The sequence below is a fragment of the Miscanthus floridulus genome, chromosome 11 (genome assembly GCF_019320115.1).
Source record: "Miscanthus floridulus cultivar M001 chromosome 11, ASM1932011v1, whole genome shotgun sequence".
Lineage (NCBI taxonomy): Eukaryota > Viridiplantae > Streptophyta > Magnoliopsida > Poales > Poaceae > Miscanthus > Miscanthus floridulus.
The window spans coordinates 55744438-55759915 of record NC_089590.1 but is presented as its reverse complement, the minus strand read 5'-3'; the positions used below and the strand labels follow the sequence as shown (position 1 = coordinate 55759915).

Genomic DNA, 15478 nt, shown 5'->3' with positions numbered 1-15478 from the left:
ATCATGTTCGTTTCGCTGAAAAACTAGGCTGAAAAATACTATTCGCTGATCTGTTGTGAGAGAAAAATACGGTAGCATGACTGATAAGTCAGGCTGATAAGTTCAAGCGAACTGGTTAGTGTCATAAATCTTAGTACTCTTTTCTATAAATTTGATCAAACTTATAAAAAAATTGACTCAAAACAACTCTATAAATTAATTTTTTTAGAGACGAAAAAAGTAATTTATATCTCCTATAAAAATAAACCACACTAACTTTCAATCTATGCACAACGTGTCATACCCCCAGTGCCACATCATCTAATAAGTGCTACATCTTTAACTGGGCCGTTTGGATCCTTTCATTTTAGAGAAATTGGAATCTACACAGTGGGTTAAGCTACTTGGTTTGGAATTTAACATTCCACAACCTTTTCAAATTCACATATAAGACTATCTCAAATTCATAGAGTGAAAGACGAAAATTGATTCTATAAATCATTATGCTATGTTTGTACTCTCCAACTTAAACCACGTCCTCCAACTCGCTTTCCTATAGTAGAAATGCAACATATAAGTATATCCATTGTACGGCTAACAATAATGTACAAATGTATTCTATATAGAGCCATATTAGCTTAATTAATTTATGTCTAAATTATAATTATTAGAATGAATTCAATTCCAATGATTAAAACATGCCCTATAATTCTTAATCTTTTTGAGAAACGTGTAATTCTTAGTTTTAGTCTATCAAATACAAGACATTCACGTCATACTATCACATCCTCCTGTAATTTTATCTAATATTTTTAAGCGTTTTATTTGTTTTTTTAAGTATTTTTTTCAATTTATATAAACATGCAACAATTTTATTTTTTTAGAAAGTCTCGCAGAGAAAGGCATGGGCATGCACTGTGCTGATATATAGTGATATTCTGCTGATCAGTCTCCTCGAGAACACTGCTCAAGTTCTAGGTCAGTGCTTCTCTATTCCCGCCGTTCCACCTCCACGACGTCACGTGCTACAGCTTACGTAGCCTAGCTGAAGTTATATTCTACGGGGAAACGCTCAAAACGACCTGATCTTCCAGTTTTTGAGCTCGAGCGGCAGCTGCGCGAGCATGGTCGGCTTGGTGGCCACGCTCCTGGTGCTGCTCACGAGCTTGAACCACTGCCCCTGCGGGTCGCAGCTGTTGTCCGCGCCCAGGCAACGGCACGGGTTGGTCACCACGCTCCGGCCGTCCGCGCCCACGTCCAGGCAGAGCATGCCGTCGCTCCCAGCCAACGACGTCGCGTTGACGGCGACGTGCAGCTTGGAGTCAGACACGAGGCTCCACTTCGCCATCGCGTCGCCGCAGCTCACGCCGAGGGTCGCGGGCCTGCCGGCGCCCTCGGCGCGGAGGCACAGCAGCGCGGTGTCCCGCAGCGCCAGCCGCTGCAGCTGCGCGCTGTACTCCCACGACTCCGTCTCGTTGCAGGGGCCCAGGCCCAGCTCAAGGGGCTGCGTCAGCGTCGGCGACCGGCGGCGCACCACCACGCACATCCCGGACACCGGGTGGAACAGCACGGTGTACGGCGCCGCCTCCGTGAGGCCGGGGCCCCTGAGTGGCCGCTGGAGCGCCTGGACCCTGCGCAGCGCGGTGGCGTTGCGCGGCCTCAACCAGGCCCAGTCGAGGACGCCGTAGACCTCGTCCAGCCCCAGCACGCCCTCGCGGAGGTAGTAGCTCCCCTGCAGCGCCCAGAGCGCCCAGTCCAGGTCCAGGTCGGCCGCGGCCGCGGCGGCGCAGCCGTAGTAGCGGTTGTCGTTGGTGTTGACGCCGCGGTTGTCGACGCCGAACTCGCTGAGGATGACGGGCCAGCCTTTGTCGAGCAGGTAGAAGGCGCGGCGGGTGATGCCGGCCGTGATGCGCGCGCACGCCTGGTTGGCGTTGCTCGAGCTCCACTCGGGGCTGTTGGAGAAGCTGTACCAGTGCACCTCGAACGCCACCTTCCCGGTGAAGCTGAGGTTCACCGGCCGCGAGTTGAGGAAGGCCAGGTCGTTGTCGAATTGGAGGCCCGAGAGGATGACCAGCACGCGCGGGTTCGCCGCGTGCACCGCCTCCGCGCCGCGCTGCATGTACCTGCGTGCGTGTCGACGCGTTAGTTCAGGGGTTGTCAGCAGCTCAGTCATCAACTGCACCGTTTGCCAGCCGTGCGGCTACCAACGCCAACACTGTGCTATTCAAAGCTCGTCCTCCAGAACAATTGCTGGTGGCACACTGGCACTACCGGTGCACTACACTACAGTGAATGAATGAAGAACTCGTACTGCTGTGCAAGAAACGCCATTACTGATCTTCACATGTTGTGCAGGAGCAGTGCAGACTGCAGAGAGATGTAAAGATAGCGAAGTACTTGTCCTCTGCAGTAGTGTGCACTGTTCCAGTCCTCTGTGCACTGTGCTCCTGCTGGAGTACTATGGTGGTAGGAAGCAAGCTGCCAGTGCCAACCACACACTGCCGTTCATTTACGGGTATTAACACCCATGACAGAGGAGCTAGTACAGTAAAACCAGGATTATCCAGTGTTCTACTTGCACTGATCGTATTTGCATCCTCAGAGTCAGAGAAAAACATGTGGTATGAACAGTTTTGAGTGCTTACTTGTACCAGTCGTTCGCGTTCTGCCTGGCCCCCCTGAGCTCGTTCCGAAGGCTCATGCCGACGACGTTGGGGACGCCGGTGAACATGGTGGCCATCTTGGTGAGGCCGTCCACCCAGACGTCCGGGTCGAATAAGGCGTCGCCGAAGAAGCCGTTGCCGTCGGTGTTGCTGCAGCACCACCCGGGCTTGCTCAGGTGGTTGTCCAGGATCACCATCACGTTGTGCTCGCCCAGGCTGGTCACCACGGCCTGCACATCCGATCCACAACACAACGTCACGTCTGAGTGCTCGGCGCGCCTTGAAGGCGTCGATGAGCTTGAGATCGACGACAGAGACTTGCCGTGAAGGCGTCGATGAGCTTGAGGTCGACGACGCCAGGGTTGTTCACCCTGATGCCGGCGAGCGACTCGGTGAGGTTGAGCCGCTGGAAGGACTGCGCGACGGTGAGGCTGGAGTAGGAGGTGTTGGTGACCAGGAACGTGGGCCACGTGAACCTGACGCAGTTGAACCCCATGGCGGCCACGTCCCCGGCGATGGCGCCGACGGGCCGCTTGCCCAGCCCTTCCGCCAGCATCGGCTCCAGGTGCGACGGCCAGTTCACGCACGCCAGCTTCACCCGGCTCCCGCTCTCGTCCACCACCCACCGCGACGCCGTCGACAGCGTCGTCGGCGCCGCCACGGCCGCCGCCGCGCACCCGTTGTGGCGACACGCTAACAACGAGGCCGCCAGAAGAACGAGGGCCACGCACGCGGCGAGTGGAGAACACGAACACCCCATGGTGATGGCAATGTGAAGGACACGGAGGGCGGTGGACGTGGAGATTTATAGCAGGGCTGCTGGTTGCTTCACGCCATGGCTGACCTGACGGGGCCGGCAGGCGCCGCTGGGCCTCGACATGTGTGCGCACTGCGCACAGGGATCTCTTTCAACAAAGTAGTCTTGCTTGGCGATGATTAATGTTTCAGATATATAATCTATGCTTCCAAGGAAGGTCATTGTGGTGAGTAATGACATCAGTGCTGTGCTCCTAATTCACATCAGAGGGTGGGAAAAACAAATCGGAGGCCAGCCCCGGCCGGTAGAGGGTTGGAGGGAGTTAAATGGCCACCTACCTCCTGCGCTTCAATTTTTCCAGGGACGCCGATGCCGTGCCCGCATTCAGCAACAGCAACCAGCGTACCATTTCTCCTGCGCTTCAATTACTTCGAGTGCCACTGTGCCACAACCCCCTGGAATTGGTTGCAATGTGCAGAAAATCTGTACTAGTGCGTGCGCAATGTGCAGGATGGTTTCGCTTGTAATCTAAGAATTCATGCCGTCCCGCAAGTGCTGCCAAATCATGCAAACTAGTACATGTGATTCCATATATGTCTTCATCAAACGGGCTAAGAATTTTCTAAGCAGAGTAAAGCATTGCCAAATGCTGGTACGGTTGCGTTCAACTGAACGGGCGGAAAGCGACGGGATGAGAATGAACAAGCAGAGCGTAACACATAGAAACCAAAAAGGTTGTTCTAAGATTCAGGCTCACGGCTCACGCCTCACGCCCAGGATTTGTCTTTTGTGTTACTTGGGGTGTCTATAACACGCCCTAGTGTTGTGGGCTTTACGATTTTTTGTTTATAACTATCTGTGGATTTGTACGAGCGAGATTGGCTCTGTAAATGCGAAGTGCGAGAGTTTCAGATGATGATACATTGAAGCAAGGGTGCTGTAGGTAACAATCTCGTTTCTTGTTCGTACTTTTTCAGCGATGGAATAATATTTTTCTCCCACAACAAATCAGCGAACAATACTTTTCAACTTATCTTTTCAACGAAGATAAGTAAAAGTTTTTATAAATGGCCAAAACTCAATCTTGCCACAGCGATAAATCAAATCGCCGAAACTCCGTTTCAAAAATTAAAAAAAATCACCGAAACTCGGTCTCAAGAGCGATGAACTCACAAAAATTTCAAAAAGAAACTAGACAAAAGAGGAACTAGGCAACATTTTATTAACAAGAACAAAATAGGCATCCGTAATTCACCACGACGAGAAATTGCATTTGGGTGGTCTAACCAAGTGAGCTATCTCAGTTTCCTTTAACTCTCAAAGATCTCGTACACAACATACATGAACATGGGAGCTTATTTTTTTAGTCAGAATAGTATTTTTCTATCACAACAAATCAGTCGGAACAGTGTTTCAGCTTTTTCAGCGAAGCAAACGGGGCCACGGTGGATATCCAATCTTGGTGCTGCAAAACAGCAGCTTTTCAGACAATTTCTCTTCTATCGCCCTGTTCGTTTGGGCTTGTTTGCCTTATAAGCCGTACTTTTTCAGCCAACGAATAGTATTTTTCTCTCACACCAAATCAACCAACAATACTTTCAGCCATAGCTTATCAGCCAAATAAGCCCAAACGAACATGGCGTATATATTGAAACCAAATTACAGAGCAACATACTCGGCCTTGACGGCCACAAACGCCCACACCAAGTAAGAAACAGCTTACTTCCAAAGCACAATAGATTATTCATACTGTACATTAAAAACCAAACCGTAATGCTACAGTATCCAACTGGCTTCAACAATCCTCTGGATTTTTCCACGTAATTCTCGCTCGTATTCCTCTTTGGTCACATGAAAATGAGCTGCTTTCAAACTTTCAAGAACTAAGGGATGTCGGAGGCCAGGGACCAAGTGATGGCAACTGCAAGATGGAGTCGCCCCCAGGTATGTCTCTACTGCTTAAGATCACTTTGAACCACTGACTCTCAGGGTCACAGGCCGGATCTACGCTTAGGCACTTGCACTGATTTGTTCTGATGGCACCATCAGGGCTGGCGTCCAAGCACACCCTGGTTCCATTTTTCGTGAGCTCAGCCGAAACATGCATCTTCGAATTCGATATTAGGTGCCACTTCGAACTTGGCTTGCTACAATCAGTGCCAAGCTTTGCATTCTTGCCCACCGACTTCGCTTGAACGCATTGTCCTGTGCTTTTCACTACTAGCTCGTATGCTGAGGTGTAGTTCCAGGCGTTTGATTCGTCGCATGGACCCAACTCAAGTAACTTTGAAGACCTAGCCAAGACGCAAAGCCCACTTTGGGGATGGAATATTATGTTGTATGGCTCTTGACTGTTTGGAAGACCAGGACCTAGCATATAAATAAATATACATTTATTATGAACTGGCTGAAAAAAATTCAGTAAGCATTGCCATGATCCAAAAGTAGTGAAGTTTTATATTCCATGAAGTTCAGTTTTGCTTAAATTTTACTGTCCTGTTTATACACAACCAGCTTCTATGGATTAAATCTACATGTAATGCTGTTGAATGAATCAAAGCTTGAAAGTTCATATAGTTAATCTCTTGAAAGAACTGAAAATTGAATAAAAATATGTACACAAGGTATTACTCTGAGCATACTTTGATCATAAAAACGTGTAATAAACAACAATCTTTTCACATATTTTAGCTGTGGTTCTCATAATGTTGAAGACTAATATTAATTAGATAGATGAAGTCCCAAACCTTGGAATGGTGATTGGAGAGAATTGATCCTTTTAATGAAGCTAGGATTTCTAGCTGTACACCAGTCCCATGATAGCAATCCATATGATTCATCATAAGCTAAAGTACCCTCTCTGATATAGTAACTCCCTTGCAGAGCCCAAATTGACCAGTCCAGATCCATTTCAGCTGCCACACTTAGGAAGCAGGTAAGATAGCGATTGTCACCAATATGTGTGCCTGACATATCAAATCCAAACTCAGAGAAAAACAACGGCCAGCCTTGTTGAAGTAGGAATAATCCTTTAGCCCATATGAAATCAACAACCATCCCACAAGCATCGTTTTGGTTCTGAGTTTCCCAATTGCCACCATCTGAGAAGCCATACCAATGTTGCTCATAAACTAACTTTCCGGAAAATGATAGGTTAACCTTTTCTTTGAACAAGAAGCTGAGAGTGTTGTCAAAATCCAGGCCCGATAAAATAACCAGGACGTTAGGGTTTGCAGCATGCACAGCTTCAGCACCCATCTGCATGTACCTAAGTTGGAATTAAAATTGTAAATAAAATTGTTGATACCAAGAGTCACATGAAAAATGACATTTCCATCACAGCAACATGCCGACGTACCTGTACCACAAACTAACATTTTGTTTCGGGCCTCGAAGCTCATTCCGCAAGCTCATGCCAACAACATATTTTGTGTTGTTAAACATAGTCGCCATTGCACTGAGGCCTTTTAACCATTCATCAGGGTCGAAGTACACATCTCCAAAGAAGCCGTTGCCATCAGTTCTGCTGCAGCACCATCCTGGAGTGGTCATTTGGTTGTCAAGTATGACCATAATACCTTTGCTGGCTAATGATGACACCACTTCCTATGGTGAATTCAACTAATGTCAGAAGGACTACAATTATCATAATTCATTTATCCATTGATAAGTTAATAACAAATGTTTTTAGTTTAATTTGATTTCTAGTCTAGTATTCTGTCCATGTCACAGAACAGTACACCTAATACACCAGTTGACAATTTGGCATCTTTTATAGTCATCATAACAAAACCTACAAAGCAATACCTGTTCTAGCTAGAACTTTGATACTTGCAAGGCACCCTCACATTGGACCATTGATTTGGTGAGTAGTAGGTATGTTTTCTGTGTTGAAACTAATTGGATAAGAAAGTTGAAGGAGAACTATTTCTTTCCTAGAACACACAAGAGAGTAGAGGGAGAACTATTAAGCAACTATTCTTTGTGTTTCCTGAAATAGCCCAGATCTTTCCTGATAGGGCTTGAGCCCTCAATTTGTAAAAGATGTTTCATACTTTTAAAAGGAGAAGAATATCCTAAGCTTCTTTGGTGAGCTCTTTGATGAAATTCTGTGCTTTAGTAGGAATCCCAGATCTGCAGAGTTTGGACTTCTGAAGCAAGTACAGTTTGTTTTAGTAAAATGAAATAGCATTAATGAAATCCTACGCATTCAGGTTTCCTCTTGTTCGTAAAGTTTTGACTTGTTAAGCAATCTGTTTTAGCCAGCAGAGAGTTTGGAAGCAAGTACAACTTGTTTTAGTAAAAATCAAATAGCACTAATGAGATCCTAGGCATTCATTTGATTCAAAAAAAAAAAGAGATCCTAGGCATTCAAGTTTCCTCTTCTTTGTAACGTTTGGACTTGTTAAGCAACCTGTTTTGGCCAAAAACAGCGTGAGTTGCTGGTTTAGCCATACTTCAACTGATTCATGACATAATCTTGCTTCAGACCGTATAATTAAGGCAGTCGCTTGCCCATTATAATGATTGAATTTTTTTTCATATAAAAAAGACAATCTAATTCCACGCCTGCAATCCAGGTACAGTGTTAACTGACAAGACATTGTTAAATTCGACTTCATTTTGACCTTGCAAGACCAGCAATTCCGCAATACTACTTGATCTGCTAAAAAAATAGGTTATTTGAGTTTTTTTTGCTTAGTTTTGTAACTTTGACGTGTACACAAAGTGCACTGACACGGCAACACCTACCACATCCAATTAATTTCATTAACTATTTTTTCATAGTGCGTTATATTTGGCATTGTTGATGTTATACATTTCTTTTTTACAAATTTGATCAAACTTAGATAAGTTTGACTTAACGAAAATTAGTACTTGCCAATTCAAAGCTAAGAGAAGAAGCTATATCAAATTATTTTCCTCGTTCTCACTTGGGCCAGCGCCGGTCACATTAACAGTAACAGTGCTTTTGCAGGGTGGGAGCTGGCCGCCAGGGTTCGATCCCTGGCTCCTACAATGCTCCTCCAAAGAAGGCCAGGTTAAGTAAGCCTTATCTAAAAAACATAAACAGCGCTTGGATTTTTTTTTTTGACAACAAGCGCTTGATTGATAATGGCACAAAATCAGCCGAAAGAAGAAACAGAACCCCGATTAAACCAACAATCCTAGTTCTTGAGTAACCGAAAGAAGAAATAGAACCCCGATAAAACCAACAATCCTAGTTCTTGAGTAACCGAAAGAAGAAATAGAACCTCGATTAAACCAACAATCCTAGTTCTTGAGTATCAATTAAATACAATTTTGAGTGCTCCACTGAGCGAAAAAAAAACACGTACCCGGAGCACGTCGACGAGGGGCAGGTCGAGGAGGGCGGGGTTGTTGACCCGCACGCCGGCGACGGACTCCAGCATGCCGAGGCGCTCCAGCGACCACCGCAGCGGCAGCGAAGCGAGCGTGGCGTTGGTGGCGAGGTAGGTCGGCCAGGTGAGCCTGACGCAGTTGAACCCCATCGCCGCCGCGCGCGCTGCGATGTCCGACACGCCGCGCCGCGCCAGGCCCTCAGCGGCTGCGGGCTCGAGGTGCGAAGCCCAGTTCGCGCACGCCAGTTTCACGCGCCGCCCGTCCGCGCCCACAATCCACCGCGACGCCGTCGAGAGCGGCAGCGCTGGGAGCGAGGCCGCCGCCATGAGCGCGGGTAGGAGGAGAAGGGCGAGGAGGAGCAGTGGAGAGGTGGAGGCCGCCATGGTGATTAGTTGGTGTGCGGAGACTATGGCGGATCCGGAATTTAAATGAAGGGCAGGTGTCTCTATCGTGTGGGCCCTATTACGGTTGGTCAAGATGTCAGTGTCTCAGTAGATGCTACTTGGATAACCAACGATAAGCAGTTAAACCCAAGGCGACTTGAATGGCCACCGCCGTCCCCACGGCGGCTCTCCCCACACCGGCCGGCGCCGGGCCGGCGCCGCCCCGTGCTCCACTCCGCGCAGATCCGCGCTACTTGACACAGCTCCAGGCGGCACTAATCAAGTCCGGGGAGCTCACCGCCTCGCCCAAATCCTTCCACTCCCTCCTCCAGGCGGCTGCCGCCTCTCCGACGCTGCTCCCCTACGCGGTCAGCCTGTTCCGTTTGGGCCCGCGGCCGCCCCCTTCCACGCCGTGCTACAACGTCCTTATGCGAGCTTTCCTTCACGCGGGCCACCCGGAGGACGCCCTGCACCTGTTCGTCGAAATGCTCGGCGCTGCTTCGGCCTGCCCTGACCAGCACACCGTCGCCTGCGTCCTCAAGTCATGCTCCAGGATGTGCGCGCTGGATGTAGGGCGCGGCGTCCAGGCGTACGCCATCAAGCGTGGGCTCATGGCCGATCGGTTCGTTCTGGGCAGCTTGATTCATATGTACGCGAGCTGTAGGGATGTTTCAGCGGCACGGCTTCTGTTCGATGCGGTGGAGGAGAATGGCGTGGTGATGTGGAACGCAATCATCACGGCGTACTTGAAGAACGGATATTGGATGGAGGTGGTGGAGATGTTTAAGGGCATGCTTGAGGTTGGTCTGGCCTTTGATGAAGTCACATTGGTGAGTGTCGTCACGGCATGTGGACGAATAGGTGATGCGAAGCTTGGGAAGTGGGTTGCTGGATATGTGGATGAAAAGGGCCTGGTGAGGAGCCGAAACTTGATGACTGCACTGATCGACATGTATGCCAAGTGTGGAGAGCTTGGTAAGGCACGGAGGTTGTTCGATGGGATGCGGTCCAGGGATGTGGTTGCTTGGAGCGCAATGATCTCAGGTTACACGCAGGCAGATCAATGTCGAGAGGCACTTGCTCTTTTCAGTGAGATGCAGCTTGCTGGAGTTGAGCCGAATAATGTGACCATGGTCAGTGTGCTCTCTGCTTGTGCTGTCTTGGGTGCACTTGAGACAGGAACGTGGGTGCATTCCTACATAACAAGGAAGCGTTTACCTCTCACAATTATTCTTGGCACTGCATTGGTGGACTTCTATGCAAAGTGTGGATGCATTGACGAGGCAGTTGAAGCATTCGAGTCAATGCCTGTGAAGAACTCATGGACATGGACAGCCTTGATAAAGGGCATGGCAACCAATGGAAGGGGCAGGGAAGCATTGGAGCTCTTCTCATCCATGCGCAAGGCCAGTGTCGAGCCCACCTATGTGACATTCATTGGTGTTCTCATGGCTTGCAGTCACAGCTGCTTAGTTGAAGAGGGTCGCCGGCATTTTGATAGCATGACTCAGGATTATGGCATTAAGCCAAGAGCTGAGCACTATGGATGTATTGTGGATCTATTGGGGCGGGCTGGTTTGGTAGATGAGGCGTACCAGTTTATCAGAACCATGCCCATCGAGCCAAGCACTGTTATGTGGAGGGCACTACTGTCTTCCTGCGCAGTTCACAAAAATGTTGAAATCGGGGAAGAAGCACTAAAGCAGATCATCTCCTTGAACTCCCGTCACAGTGGTGATTACATACTTATGTCAAATATATATGCATCAGTGGGACAATGGAAGGATGCAGCAATGATTCGAAAGGAAATGAAGGACAGAGGGATTGAGAAAACTCCAGGTTGTAGTCTCATTGAGCTGGATGGGGTTGTCTTCGAGTTCTTTGCTGAAGACAGTGACCACCCCCAATTGAGGGAGATATACCAGAAAGTTGAGGAGATGATTGACAGGATCAAGATGGCTGGGTATATCCCAAATATAGCTGATGTGAGGCTAGAAGTTGATGAGCATGAGAAGGAAGTATCTGTTTCCCATCACAGTGAGAAGCTGGCCATTGCATTTGGCCTAATGAAGTTGGACCCTGGTGCAACAATTCGCTTATCGAAGAATCTAAGAGTGTGCACAGACTGCCACTCAGCCACAAAGTTGATTTCCAAGGTGTACAATAGGGAGATTGTTGTTCGAGACTGGAATAGATTTCATCATTTCAAGGATGGTACTTGCTCCTGCAATGATTACTGGTGACACAAGTTCTCTGTATTTTGCTAAGATCCAGCCTCTTCGTTTCGGCTTTTTTTGTGCTGTGGCTGCATCAGGTTTTAGCTACAGTAGAAAGCAGTTTTCTGTTTGCAGACACAGCTCCAGCTGCAGCGAGTGCGCCCGATGTTTCTTTTAGATGAGGATGGACATCAGGTGCACCTGCCCAGTTTGAGGGGAGTGGAAGACAGATTCACATAGTAACCTGTAAATACAAGATTGTATTTTAGCGTTCCTGAAAAGGAAACCTCCTCCTGCATCAGGTTCTTCAATTGTAGGTAACACCATGTTAATGAATAATACTTGTGAAGCTAGTACATACATATAGTGATTGTGTACAGATTATACAGTGGTATCGTCAACGCCAATAAGAATTGACCTATTTCATTTCATTTAACTAGACTTAGATATCATACTTTTCAATTTCAGAGATGAGCCCTTGCATGTTTTCTCCATATATCATTTTTGTTAGAGTTGTTGGTTCAATCTATGAAGTTATAAGATTTCTACTTTTCTAGCACAAAGAACTTATTCACGTGTTACTCGTCTTTCTTTGCCTTTTATTTATGTAATTATTTATGTTTTCATTCTTCTCATGCTATTGGCATGCTAAACCTTTTCCCCGTAACTACATGTCTACATTTATGGAGGTGAGAAACTATAGATATCCTCCTAACTACATCCTATTGGCATGCTAAACCTGAAAACTCTAAATATATGAGAATCGAATGTCCGTTATTGAGTGATGGGCTTAGCTTCACACAACGGTTCATGGAATCTATCTATTTCTTTGTTTATTCCTTATAATATCCTTAGCTTTGACTAGTGTGTTCTGCACTTTGGATTCATCAGACAAACATTACAGCACGACAAGTCAACTACATATTCATTTCCAAAACCCGCTTTGACCTTTTTTTTTTTGTGTTCTGACAAACACTCCATAGGATCCCGTCCTCCATTCGTAGCCTATCAATAAAGTTTTAGGTGTCTCTGCTGGGTTTAGATCTTGTTTGGCTGCACTCTAACCCACCCCAACATTAGGATGAATTTGGGTGGAGAACTATATGTGGATTGAGTGGACTGAAGTGCAGCTAAACAAGACCTTAGGAGGATCATCAGGTGTCTGAATCAGCAGCCAGCTGTTGTGTTGGCTTCGCAGGCTGGCGGTGCCGGCCGTCTGCGTTCTGCCGTGTCGTGTTGGATGGCGCTGGCCGGCCCAAAAGCAGCGGATTAGTTCACGCTTAACCCGTCACCCGTGGACGGACAAAGCGCGTGGGAAATCGCCAAATCGGCGCTTGTGATCTCGACGCACCGCTCGAAAGGCCGAAACGAGCTTTGCGTCGACCGGCGCAGGCGCAGCTGGGTTGGTCGGCGTGGGCGGCCGGCCGCCTACTCATACGCGCGGGGACGCCACGAGCACCAGCAGGACGATGCATTCCACTCAAAACACACACGCAGCAGGACGATGCATGAAGCACAATGCCTCGTGAAAGCCGTGTTGCACTCATGCACTGTTGCGGTAACCAACAGGACATGAGATTTGGTGGGCGAAGTCTGCACTCTGCAGTAGGTAAGATGAATGTACGCGGAACGGCGTATGAGAAACTCGGTGCCAAGTGTACCATTCGTTCTTTTTTATTATTATTTTCTGTGTGTGTGGAGTTCATCGTTCGTGTTCACGTAACATTATTGGCCACCAAATTTATAGCTATAATATAAGATCAGCAGCTCTGGGCAAACAGTAGATGACCACGGCGCGGGCACGGCATCAGTGTCCATGGAGACTCTCCAAGTTCACGAGCTCCTTGCACGCCTTCTCCTGGTCCTCGCAACCATGATCCTCTTCAAGCGCATGCTGCCTTCACCGTCGAAGAGGCCCACGTCCAAGAGGACTCCCCATCATCGGCAACCTCCACCAGCTCGGAGCGCACCCACAGGCGTCCCTGGCCCCGCGGCACGCGCGGCGCCGCTCATGCTGCTCCGCCTGGGCTCCGTGCCGACGCTCGTCGTCTCGTCGGCCGACGCGGCGCGCCCCGTGTTCCAGCACAACGACCGGACCCTGTCGGGCCGCCCGGCGCTGTACGTGCCGCCAGGCTCTCCTACGGCCTGCGGAACGTCTCCTTCGCGCCCCCCGACGCGTTCTGGCGCGCGGCGCGGCGCGCGTGCCTGTCGGAGCTCCTCGGCGCCCCACGCGTGCGCGGGTTCCGAGGCGTCCGGGAGGCCGAGGCCGCCGCGCTCGTCGCCGCCGTGGCGGACGAGTCGTCAGACAGGGACGGCGGTTCTCCCGTGAACCTGAGCGACAAGCTTGTCGCGACAACCAACCGGATCGTGCGGCGTGTCGCCTTTGGCGACGACGGCGACGACGTCGACAGCATCCGGACTAGGGCTATGCTGGAGGAGACGCAGAGGCTTCTGGGCGCTTTCTTTGTGGCCGACTACATGCCGTGGCTTGGATGGCTGGACGCAGTCCGTGGCCTGCGGAGGCGGCTGGACCGGAACTTCCGTGAGCTCGATGCGTTCTACGAGAAGGTCATCGACGAGCACATCGACAAGGGCATCAAGTCCAAGGAGGGGGACTTGGTTGACGTGCTCCTCCGCCTGCACAATGACCCGGCTCACCAGAGCACGTTCGGCAGCCGTAGGCCGTAGCCAGATCAAAGGCATCCTAACGGTAAGATACATACGACGTCATATATAACGAGAGTACACAAGTGCATGCCATTGTTTGCATCGATGGACGACTGACATTGTGTTTGCATGGCAAAGGACATGTTTATTGCTGGGACAGACACGTCGTCGGCGACCGTGGAATGGACGATGACGGAGCTGGTCAGGAACCCGGACGTTCTTGCCAAGGCGCAGCAAGAGGTGCGCAGCGTCGTGGCGAACAAACACATGGTCCACGAGTCCGACCTCCCGCGCCTCCATTACCTGAAGCTAGTCATCAGGGAGTCCCTCCGGCTGCACCCGCCGGCGCCGCTCCTGCTGCCGCGGGAGACCACCGAGCCGTGCACGGTGCGCGGCTGCGAGGTGCCAGCCGGGACGCGAGTGCTCGTCAACGCGAAGGCAATCGGCATGGACCCCGACGCGTGGGGAGCTGACGCGGCGCGTTTCGTGCCCGAGCGGCACGAGGGCGACGGCGCGGACCTCAACGACCACAAGCCGTGGCACGCCGACAGCTACGCGCTGGTGCCGTTCGGGGTCGGCCGGAGGAGCTGCCCCGGCGTGCACTTCGCCACGGCCGTGGTGGAGCTGCTGCTCGCCAACCTGCTGCTCTGCTTTGACTGGCGCGCGCCGCATGGGCATGGCGAGGTGGATGTTGAGGAGGAGAACGCGATGACAGTGCACAGGAAGAACCCGCTAGTGCTTGTGGCTAAAAGGAGATGCGTGACCAGTGGTCGGTCTTAATCAATACGTTAAGAGATAAGGACACTGCATGTGATGCCTGAAATGGGACGTGATATCCAAGCGATGTGATCTTGTGGTCTGATTTCAGCCAATAAGTGCCGTCTGTCATGTTCCTTCTTCTCCCCTTCAGGATTGAAAGGAACTACATATTGAAAATGACTTCCACAACTAGTTCACACAAAAAATTGTGGTTTGTTATACGAGTCGCTTGTGAAAATAGCTAGGTTCAATTTTATCTTTTTTTTTTATCTAAGTTCAATTTGGCAATACAATTTGGTGAAGGGGACATATCATCAGCCTGTTTGGTTGGCTAGTTCGTTTCGTTGCTGGTTCGTGAAGAAGTACTGCTGGCTGGTTTGTGTAAGAGAAAAATACTGTTCCGGCTGGAAATTTACGATCGTTTACGACAAGCCACAGCCAAACGAACAGGCTGCATATCTATTCCCATCTCTAGTAAAATTCAAACGTTGTTTGCCAAATTTTTACCATATACACATTTGAAATGTGCTCCCTATATTTCATTTATATGTTTGTTTACATTTCAAACTATAAGTCGTTTTGTTTTTATTTCTAGGTACATAGTTTTAGACATAGTATATATTTAGATGCATATCAAAAGCTATGTATTTAAAAACGTTAAAACAACTTGTAATTTGAAATGGAGAGAGT

At 49.2% G+C, this 15478-nt stretch overlaps 3 protein-coding genes and 1 pseudogene across 3 annotated transcripts; 2 read left to right on the top strand and 2 right to left on the bottom strand.

Moving 5' to 3' along the window:
• Positions 1 to 49: 49 nt before the first annotated feature.
• On the bottom strand, positions 50 to 4296 carry LOC136490801 (glycosyl hydrolase 5 family protein-like). The gene is made up of 3 exons (XM_066486992.1): positions 2965 to 4296; positions 2625 to 2872; positions 50 to 2102 (listed from the first exon to the last, which is right to left on the bottom strand). Exons 1-3 carry the CDS (start codon positions 3400 to 3402, stop codon positions 1052 to 1054), a joined length of 1737 nt encoding a protein of 578 aa, XP_066343089.1. The 5' UTR covers positions 3403 to 4296; the 3' UTR covers positions 50 to 1051.
• Positions 4297 to 5006: 710 nt separating this feature from the next.
• Positions 5007 to 9289, bottom strand: LOC136493143 (glycosyl hydrolase 5 family protein-like). Its single transcript, XM_066489192.1, has 4 exons — positions 8739 to 9289; positions 6758 to 7005; positions 6147 to 6667; positions 5007 to 5769 (listed from the first exon to the last, which is right to left on the bottom strand). The coding sequence occupies exons 1-4, from the start codon at positions 9144 to 9146 to the stop codon at positions 5276 to 5278; spliced, it is 1671 nt and encodes a 556-aa protein (XP_066345289.1). The 5' UTR covers positions 9147 to 9289; the 3' UTR covers positions 5007 to 5275.
• LOC136493142 (pentatricopeptide repeat-containing protein At1g08070, chloroplastic-like) lies at positions 9188 to 12417 on the top strand. Its single transcript, XM_066489191.1, has 2 exons — positions 9188 to 11679; positions 12346 to 12417. The coding sequence occupies exon 1, from the start codon at positions 9308 to 9310 to the stop codon at positions 11387 to 11389; it is 2082 nt and encodes a 693-aa protein (XP_066345288.1). The 5' UTR covers positions 9188 to 9307; the 3' UTR covers positions 11390 to 11679; positions 12346 to 12417.
• Positions 12418 to 12774: 357 nt separating this feature from the next.
• On the top strand, positions 12775 to 15047 carry LOC136494505 (cytochrome P450 71A9-like; annotated as a pseudogene).
• Positions 15048 to 15478: the final 431 nt, after the last annotated feature.